The sequence below is a fragment of the Arachis ipaensis genome, chromosome B9 (genome assembly GCF_059453495.1).
Source record: "Arachis ipaensis isolate K30076 ecotype BB chromosome B9, ASM5945349v1, whole genome shotgun sequence".
In the NCBI taxonomy this organism is placed as follows: domain Eukaryota; kingdom Viridiplantae; phylum Streptophyta; class Magnoliopsida; order Fabales; family Fabaceae; genus Arachis; species Arachis ipaensis.
This window is the reverse complement of record NC_142444.1, coordinates 54,313,283-54,324,006: the sequence shown is the minus strand read 5'-3', so window position 1 is coordinate 54,324,006 and position 10,724 is coordinate 54,313,283. Positions and strand designations below refer to the sequence as shown.

At 35.7% G+C, this 10,724-nt stretch overlaps 1 protein-coding gene across 4 annotated transcripts in view; it reads right to left on the bottom strand.

Annotated features, from left to right (window-relative positions):
* Positions 1–9,817: 9,817 nt before the first annotated feature.
* Positions 9,818–10,724, bottom strand: part of LOC107615452 (ARM repeat superfamily protein) — a 36,734-nt gene continuing 35,827 nt past the window's right edge. For all 4 annotated transcript variants that reach the window (XM_088500435.1, XM_088500434.1, XM_088500436.1 and 1 more), the window contains exon 44: positions 9,818–10,568. In XM_088500435.1, the coding sequence (XP_088356561.1) occupies positions 10,454–10,568 (115 nt within the window). In that variant the 3' untranslated portion in view covers positions 9,818–10,453. The remainder of the gene's footprint in view (positions 10,569–10,724) is intronic.

Genomic DNA, 10,724 nt, shown 5'->3' with positions numbered 1-10,724 from the left:
CTATTTTAGGATAGTTTCATGCATTTTCTTAGTAAATAAGCAAGTTTTGGGTGAATATACACTTACATCTTGATTCAAGCAAACATTGTGAACTTTACATGATTTCATGAGAATTATGCATGAATTGAATGATAATATGGATGATGCATGATCTCATGACTTGAAACAAAGCTTTGATGCACCTTGTTTGTTTGATTTCAAGACAAAGGAAGCAAAGAAGAACCACGCTAGCAGCTACGTTAGCTTCACTAACGTGACCACTAACGTGGAATGGGAGCGAGCTTGCAATGTAAGTGGTAAAGTTACTACCAATAACGCCTTCGAATGCCATCATAACTCACGTTAGTTGCCACGTTAGTTACACTAACGTGAGAACTAACGTGAAAGAAAGGGGGAGCTCCAACGTTAGTGGTGAAAGTAAACCCCACTAATGTTCCAAAATGCCACACTAAGCCACGTTAAGAGCCACGTTAATCCAATTAACGTGGACTCTAACGTGGAGTGAAGAGGATGTCGCAAGCGTTAGTAACAATCACCGTTGTCACTAACGCTAGACCAAGCCTAAATTGCCTACGTTAGTGGTCACGTTAAGACCACTAACGTGAAGGGTAACGTGGAGCAATGAATGATAGGCCAACGTTAGTGACACTCACCTTTGTCACTAACGTTGGAGATGGCATATACACCCACGTTAGTGGTCACGTTAATTCCATTAACGTGAAGCACTAACGTGGAAGGAAGGGGCGTTTTGAAGCGTTAGTGACAAAGGTAAGTGTCACTAATGCTCTCGAGCCTTGGCATGCCCACGTTAAAGGCTAACTAACGTGGACTATTAACGTGGAAGAAAGGGACAAAGAGCAACGTTATTGGTAAAGGTGAGTGCCAATAACATTTGCGAAGGGCTAAGAGGCTACGTTAGTACCACTAACATTGAAGTTAACGTGGATCAACTAGTTTGGAACGTTAGTGACAAAGTTATCGTCACTAACGCTCTCGAACCCAAGTTTACACTTAACGTTAACGCCACTAACGTCCTAACTAACTTCCCATCATGCCTAACTCACACTTTCTTTGCAAACAAAGCTGAGCCCACTAAAGACTGTAATTGCTTCAACTAAAGATCAAGGGTCCATATCCAAGACTTGAAGAGCTAACTAGAAGATCAGAAGAGTAGCATATATAGAGATAGTTTTGAATTAAAAAGGGATCTGGAACTTGAGAACTACACTTTGTATATTTTACTTTCTCTGCAACTTCTAGTTTATTTTCGGAATGCATTCTTCTTTATCATCTTCCATTTCCAGAGCTATGAACAACTAAACCCCTTTTCATTGGGTTAGGGAGCTCTGTTGTAATTTGATGGATCAATAATAGTTTTCACTATTCTTCTTCTTTCTTTTCTCTTGATTTTACTAGAAAGCTTTCGTTCTTCATCCAATTGGTTAGCTATCTTGGAAGAGAAGCTCTCCATAATTGGATCTCCTCAGAACCTTGGAAGAAGAATGAGGAGATCATGCTAGAAATGCTTTCTCATGCTGGACCAAATTGGGGTTTGGATGGATATAGTGACATATAATCCTACCAACACTTTGATTTGGGAATGCATATGGTATAATCAGTGACCAAACTTTATCTCTTTCCATGAGCAATTAAATCAAGGAATTGGGCAATTGTTCAAGCTTAGAGAGATTGGGTTGCCAAGGAATTGGAATCCAATCACTTAAGATTCCTAAGGAGATCAATGAATGCATTGATTGAGGAAGTGATGAGAATGAACTTGATCCAGAGAATGCAACATCTCCTAAGCCCAATGAATCCCCCATTTCTGATCTTACCCATTCTCTTTAATTTCTGCCATTTATTTTTCTTCTCATCTCCCCAAATCCCCATTTAAGATTCTGTAATTTACTTTATGCAATTTACATTCTGCCATTTATTTCCAGCATTTACATTTTCTGTTATTTACTTTTTCGCCATTTAATTTTCTACAATTCCTCAACTCAATTTCTGTTTAGCTCAACTAGAACATTCCTCTAATGAAAGTTGCTTGACCAATCAATCCATGTGGGATTCGACCTCACTCTATTGTGAGTTTTTACTTGACGACAATTCGGTATACTTACCGAAGGAAAATTTGTTGAGAGACAAGTTTCCGTGCATCACCAGTGGAGTCCTTTTTTTGGATTATCTGTGGTTTTTGCCTGCATCTTGAAAAAGCAAACAATCATGAGGCAAATAAACAAAATAAAATTGGCAAAAAAAGCACCAAAAATAAAAACATACTTTTGTGTAGGCTTCTCATTTTTTTCTTCAATCTTGCTTTTGTTATTTCTTGCATTTCTTCGCTTCTAAAAATACATGCAAAAAATTCTGTTTATAAAAATAATTTCGATAAAATGAACAAAACATAGCATTACAATGATAGTTTCTGAATCTTACTCTTCATCAGATTTAGTTTCTGTTTGGAAAGATGGATCCACAATAACACGCTTTCTCTTGTTAGATTCCATCCTAGAAAAGCAAACAATCATCAGGCAAATAAAACATAATAAAATTGATAAAAAAACACCGAAAATTAACACATACTTTTGGGTAGGCTTATCATTTTTTTCTTCAATTTTCTTTTTCTTATTTTCTACATTTCTTCACCTCTGACAATACATGCAAAAAATTCTGTTTATAAAAAATTTTTGATGAAAAACAAAACAAAGGATTACAATGATATTTTCTAAATCTTACTCATCATCAGATTCAACCTCTATTTGGGAAGATAAATCCACAATAGCGTACTTTCTATTATTGGATTCCATCCTTGAAAAGTATAAACGCACGTGGTAAATAAAGAGAATAAATATTTACAAAAGACATTGAAAAGTAATACTTACTTCTTTTCCATTCTCTTAGGTTGTTTTCTTCTCTTCGATGTCTTCTCTGAGTCATGTTCAGAATCAGACTCATAATCAGAATCACTTTTACTTTCCGAAGATAAGTGTAATATAACAATCTTCTTCTTTTGTTGCTTCTTTTTTCCTTCCCTTTTTCCTTCTTTTTGTCTTTTGATTCATGTCTCAGTTGTACTATTCTCTGATGCGGGTGCATCATTGCCTGTTTTTTTATAGTTATTTCAGTAGGTTTTAGTTAGTTTTCATACAAATTTTGCCAATAAATGAGTAATAGCATGAAAAATCTCTTCATGAAACAAAATCTCAAGCATAGGTGAATTTTAGTTAATATACAGGGTAAATATGATAAAATAGATCACACTAAGTGAAGTTTTGATTTTGAGTATTATTAGCACACTTAGTATATAAAGATCATCTTGTATGTTACCTTGATGCACTTTGTTTGTTTGATTTCAGGCCAAAAGAAGCAGAGAAGAGCCACGTTAGTGGTTACGTTAGTGCTACTAACGTGGGCACTAACGTGGAAGGAAGGAAAGTTTGGAACATTAGTGGGAACGTTAATGGCATTAACTTTGAAGAAGGAGCAGCGTTATTGGCAAAAGTGAGTGCCAATAACGCTAGCGCAGCAAAGGAAGACCCACGTTAATGGCCACGTTAGTTACACTAACGTGGGCATTAACGTGGAAGAAAGGAGGCAGCTGTGAAAGTTAGTGGAAAAAGTGAACGCCACTAACGTGGGCAAAATCTCACCCGGCAGCCTGACCATGCCTTCTTCAAACAAGAATAACTTGAGCCACAAAATTTCAAATGAGGTGATTTCAGTGGCATTGGAAAGTAGGAATCCAGATCTTTCCAAGAATATATGGCACAACATGGTGGACACTAAATTTGAGGGAAAAAACCTTCCCCTAAAGTGCAAAGATGAACATGGTATCAACCTGTAGTAAGGCCAGCTGACCTCTTCACCTTCCAAAAAGTGTAACTCGAGCTGTAGAGCTCCAAATGATGCACTTCTAAAGGCGTTGGAAAGTAGACATCCAGGGCTTTCCAAAAATATATAATAGTATGGGGTGGACATTAAGTTTGAGCTCCAGAACCTGGAAATATTAATCCCCTGAACGCGGACGTTATTGGCATTCACTTTTTCCAATAACGTCAGCGACTATGCCAGCGACCTTGTCAACTTCAAAGGAGCATAACTTGAGTTACAGAGGTCCAATTGAGGTGATTCTAGTTGCGTTAGAAAGCTGACATTCAGATATTTCCAACGATATATAATACTTTATAGTGGGCACGAAATTGGAGCACAAACCAGAGGCATTTTTTAAGCCCCAAAAACACCAACTGGGTAGCAAGTGTGACGTTAGCCACACTAACTTCAGCACTAACGCCACACTTGTAGCGTTAGTGTGGCTAACGGTAGCACTAACGATTAGCACCTGGACCTCAACTTGATTCACTTCTCTCAAGTCCACTTCAAAGCTCGAGCAAGGAAGCCCACAATTGTCAACCAATCAAGGCCACAAGAAGCATCTAGAATAGTTAATTTTCATTTCATTGTAATTTGCTTTTAATTTTATTTCATTTTGTAATTTAGGAGAGCCTATAAAAAGGCCTTAGTTTCTACATTGAATTCATACTGGAAGGGGGAAATTGAAGGAAGGGGGAGAGAGTGAAGACCAATTCGAACTTCTGTGAATTGGCACACTCCAAGGGGAGTGGGTCTTCGGACCCCTCCCCTCCTACACTCTTCTTCCTTTTCTCTTATTTTCTTCCTTAAGAGTAGTTTCGTTTTAGTTGTAATTTTCATTTATGAATTTTGAAGTTTCAATTTCAGTTTTAATCTTCATCTTTACTTTTCTGCACTTTCTTTCTTTTCTATTTTGGTAGAGCAATGATCAACTAACTCTTTTCATTGGGTTAGAGAGCTCTATTGTGATTCAATGGATCAATTGTAGTTCTTATTCTTCTTCTTCTTTCTTTTCTCTTGATTTTACTAGAGAGCTTTCGATCTTCATCCAATTGGGTAATTGTCTCGGAAGAGAAATTGCTCATACTTGGATTTCCTCTTAACCTTGGAAGAGGAATGAGAAAATCATGCTAGAAATGCTCTCTCACATTGGATTAGGTTGGGGGTTGGATGGATATTGTGACATTTAATCCTACCAATACTTTGATCTATGAATGTGTGTAGTATAATCAGTGACCAAACTTCATCTCTTCCCATGAGCAATTAAATCAAGGAATTGGGAAATTGTTCAAGCTTAGAGAGATTGGATTGCCAAGGAATTGGGATCCAATCACTTAAGATTGCCAAGGAGATCAATGAATGCATTGATTGAGGAAGAGATGAGAATGAACTTGATCTGGAGGATTGCAATATCTCTTGATCCCAATGTTCATTTTATTTTTAGTTCTTACATTTACTTTTCTTGCCATTTTACTTTTCTGCACTTTATTGCTTTCTTTACTTTTATACCATTTACATTTCCTTGCTACTTATCACTCCAATATGATTCGTCTAACTAGGATAATTAATCAACTATTGATTGCTTAATCCATTAATCTCTGTGAGATTCGACCTCACTCTTTTGTGAGTTATTACTTGACGACAATTCGGTATACTTGCCGAGGGAAATTTGTTGAGAGACAAGTTTCCGTGCATCATTCTCACAAGGCCCTAAACAAAAAAAAATATTAGTTAGCATAATATGCTTAAAACAAATACACCAAAATTAAAGAAAAGAATTCTATTGAGTTACCATTTCATCCGTCGCCTCACTTTCTATCCTTTTAACCACTTTCTCCCTAATATCAAATGTTGTACCCACGGTGGTCCAAGAATTCCATCCACCGGCCTATTATTGTTTGTGTATTCGTGAGAATATACGATCATTAGTACAAAAAGGTAGCCATGAACAAATTTGTTTTTTCAATTTCTGCCCTCTAATGCCTTTGATGAGGAAGTTGAGCACATGAACAACCCAATTTCATTCTTGTATTGTGTCCACATGAAGAATGGGCAGCATGTGAACTGGAGAAATTTTATTTATTGTCATTAGCAACAAGAAGCACTTTTTATATTAGACGATGAATGTCCTCTTGAATTTCAGCTAATTTTTTGGCCCATCAACACTCATGTCAATCAAAGACTTTGTCAATTGTGACAAAGTACAACCTTTAAAGTTTTCAATAACTTCCTTCTACTCCTCATTAATTTCTTTATTTTTAATTTTGCTTGGATAGCGTTCCCCTACAACAGCAACAAAAATATTTCAATAACAGAAATAATGTAAAAAAAATACCGAAATTTGATTTACAGAATAGATTATAAAATAGATTTTTACCAGATGCATTCAAGCCAAGTGCATATCCTATTTTTTCAGGGGTGATCTCGATTACACCGTACTACGTGTGCATTTTTCTATTGTACAAAACAAATAAATATGTTAATTCTTTCAGGAGCTTATGCGGCACATACAAGGCTGGGATATGCGTCATAGTTGCAAATCCCAATTCTTCGACAATAGCTTTCTTGTCATTGCTCATGTGGAATATATCATAAATGGATCTTGTGGAACATCTCCAATCATGAGTTTTCTGTAAATAAATGAGAATTATATTACGTAACTATATTTATACAAAAAAAATTGAGTTGTTGTAACATATATATGTTACATTATATTTTGGTCCTCTTCCTTTTTTATGGTGTTCCTCTCAGCAAATTTCTTGATTGTTTTTTTTTTCTATACGAAATAAAAAATTAGGTTAATAGGTAACAACAACACCAAGTGCACCTCAATTCACATGAAATACACTGAAATACAAAAACTGAATACACCACTATTATTTCTTGATTGCATCGTACAATGTCAGTTCAAAAGGACATGCAAATCACTCAAACATGCATAAAATAACATCAAAAGCATTACAATAACATTTTGTTGCCGAGTTACAACATAAAGAAGAGAACACTAAGTGCACCTTAATTCATATGAAATACACCAAAATACAAATCAAATGCACTGCTATTATTTCTTGATTGCATCACACAATATCAGTTCAAAAAGACATGCAACTCGACCAAACATGCGCAAAATAACACCAGAAGCACTAGTGCACTACAACAAATTTCTCTGGGCTAGTTACAACAAATCTATGAACAAAATCCCTAAAAATGGACAAAAACACATGCAAATACTCAAACATGCACAAAATAACATCTGAAGCACTACAACCAAGGTTCAGAAAACCGGACCGATCATCAAACCTATAGTCACTGGTTCACTGGTTTACTGGTCTAACCGGTCTAACCGGTGGTTCAACCGAAAAAACCGTTTTAGAATAGAATAATAAATAAATTATAAATACACATCCTAAAATATAATTATAGTCTAATATAAATCTTAAAATATCTTCAAAATTTAAAACACTACATAAAATATCATCAACCAAATACATATGATCTTATCAAAATCCAAACTCAAAAGTTAAATAGTAATAAAAGCATATCTAAATATTAAATCCCAACATCATGGTTTATCAATCATCAAAATCCACAAGAACTTGTTGCAAATCTGCTTCGCTGGGATGATCTTCACCTTTATTCTACCTCCATTGAAAACTTCTAGACAAAATAAACATTGATATTATGGTTTTCCATTCACCGTTTGTGGAGCAACATATTTTCAAGCTAAATCTGTTTTCCCCCGTAGGTTAGAAGAACCTTGTGACTGACTATTGTTAGCACTACGGGAATTAGGATTAGCAGCATCATCATCCGAAATAGGAGGATCGACAAGCATGTCATTATTCACAGAAGCATTGTTATCAGCAGTTGCTTCTTGATTAATACTATTTTCTATAACTGAAATTAATAACAGCCACAACACAATGAAATTTAAAACAGCCACAACACAATGAAAATTAACAGCATGAAAATTAAACCACGTTCTTAACCTAAAGCAAGAGCCAAACATAATGAAAATTAACAGCATGTTCTTAACCACAACACAAGACCATATCTGCCTACAGCATTCAGCCATTCAACACAACACAATTTAACCTGGTGCCTACAGCATTCAGCCATTCAATACAACACAATTCAACCTAGTGCCTACAACATTCAGCCATTCAACACATTCAGCCATTCAACACAACACAAAAACATCAATTGGCTGGAAAACACCAAAACAGCAAGACACATTAGGCGTTCTAAAGCAGCAAAACACCAAAACATCAAAGTAGCAAAACACCAAAACAAGACAACATCAACATTAGGCGCTCTGGAATCAGAACCATACATTCTAGCATAGAAGATGAAAGTATGAAATAGAGAAGATGAAACAGAGGAGTCACTCACCTAGGTGCTGACGAAGCGAAGACCAGCGTAGACGAAGCGAGAGGCCAGCGAAGACGAAGCAGCAGTGCTGAGGACCAGGCGACGGCGGTGGCACTGACGACTTGAGGACCGCGGGGACGATGGAGGGCTACTGGGCTGGGAATGCTTTAGAGGGCTAGGGTTCACCGTTCACGTGTGGAGTGAGACTGAGATTAATGAATGGGGGAAGAGACCAGGCGACGGCGATGGCGCTGACGACCTGAGAACCCCGGCGACAGCAGTGGCTACTGGGCTGGGATTTGGGAATGCTTCAGAAGGCTAGGGTTAGTGAGAGTGTGAGACTGAGATTTGGGAATGGGGGAAGAAGGGGGGGTTCACGAGTGGTAACCGGGTCGGGTTCCACCTTTTTTTTAAAACAATTAAAAACGGCGCCGTTTTACTATTTTAGAGGAACCGACCGGTCACCGGTCCGGCCCAACCGGCCGGTTTTAAGCGGATTCACCGGTTTCCTTGTGGTTTTCTCTCTAGCGATTATTAGAGGAAGATCGGGCCGCTTGCATCGTTGGTTCGCGGTTAAACCGGTCGAACCGGCCGGTCCGGTCCAATTTTCAGAACCTTGACTACAACATTCTATTGCTTAGTTACAACAAAAAGAGGACAACAACACCAAGTGTGCCTCAATTCAGACAAAACACACCAAAGTTATTACTGATTACTAAACACGAACTTAGTTCAAAGCATGCAAACACTCAAACATGCACAAAAACACATTCAAATTCCTCAAACACATGCAGATATAAGTTAAACTATACAAAAACACTACGTAACATTTTTACACCGACCTAACAATTTTATCACCAAATAAACAGTACAACGAAAATAGTAATATATACTTTAACGTAAAAACACAAAATGAATCTATTAAATAAACAGAAATATGACTATCTAATGTTTTACAATCGAAAATGCAAAAGAGAAAAGTGAAAAAACTGGACAATTAATGAACAGTACCTTCAATAATCTTCCGTCTTCTATTTCTATGTTTTTTGGTAAAAATTTGGAACATAACTTTATTTCCATGAGTTTTTGCAAAGATTTCGAAAGATTAAACATCAGTTTGAAATTTGATCGTTTCAATTTTAATGAGGGAGAAGAAGCGTTTTTCATATTAACATTCGCGCTATTAAATAGTTGCAGAAATGCATGTTCACACTCTAATCTGAAGTGGTTTGTTGCATTTGAAATAATTTAATTAAACTTGATTGTCAAAAATTTTGTATGTATAACGTAACTGTTAAAATTATACAGAGATAAAAAATGTTTTGAATATAAATTTTTAAATTTACTTCAAATTAAATTAGATTGAAAAAAAAAATTGATAATATTTATAAATAATAAAAAATTTCATCTTTTTTTAATTTAAATTTATTTATTTTATACATTCTACGTGTTAAATAATTTAAAATATTTTATTTTTAATAATTTATTTTTTAATTATTGATATTAAATTTATAATTTTAAAAATAAAAACATAAAAATATTTTTTTAAATGCATTAGAAAAACAGTTGACAGTGCCGGTTGAACCGCCAATTTATATAAAGTAAATGTATCCACTAGTATGAAAATTTATCTGATATACATATTTTCGACAGCTTGAAAATAACAGCCGAAAGCACTACTTCCCCCTTTTTCCCTCCTCTCCCTTTCCAAAATAATAATAATAATAATAATAATAATAATAATAGACAAAAAAAAAAAAAAAAAAAGCTCTAAGAGGGGAAAAAATTTAAAAAAGAAAAATAAAAAGCTTTCGCTCATTGTTAGTCTCGCTATTCCAGATGTAGTACAACAAAATTGGCAAGGGGAATGTAGATCCTGCTCGTAGGATCCGTCAAACAGATTATGCTTCCTACCCTTATACTGTTTCTGCCTCTTTAGAAATCCGGTTGTATATACCACATGACACTCAGCGTCCCTTGTTGACTTGTTCGGTGGGGATGTAGATAATGAAGCTGGGACAGTAGGGTTAACCACACTTCATGACAAGGATATAGAAAAAATGCAAACTTCTATTTCCTGATCCCTATAGATAGTTCTAGCCTAGTCTACAGAAAAATTTACAATAGACAAGAGGATAAAGGGAGGCGCGATAAACACACAAAATGTAATAAAATCCATGGAAGCTTAAAACTTTTGAAGTAAACAAACTTAAGGGTGCCGTCGTATGGAACTATTGTTTTCAGCTAAACTGAGCTTTTCCAGAGCCAATTCCCTGGCTATTAATCGAAGCAATATTCGTACTAGCTCCCGTATTCTTAATTCCCTGTTCATCAAAAGGCAGAAAAAGATAAAAACAGAAACAGGAATGAAAAAAATTGGGGTATTTTTATTTTATTTATTTTCATTTTCTGTTTTTCTAATTTTGCGAAAGAAATAACAGCAAGAAGATTTTTTGCCAAGTTGAACTGTTTCTAGTTTT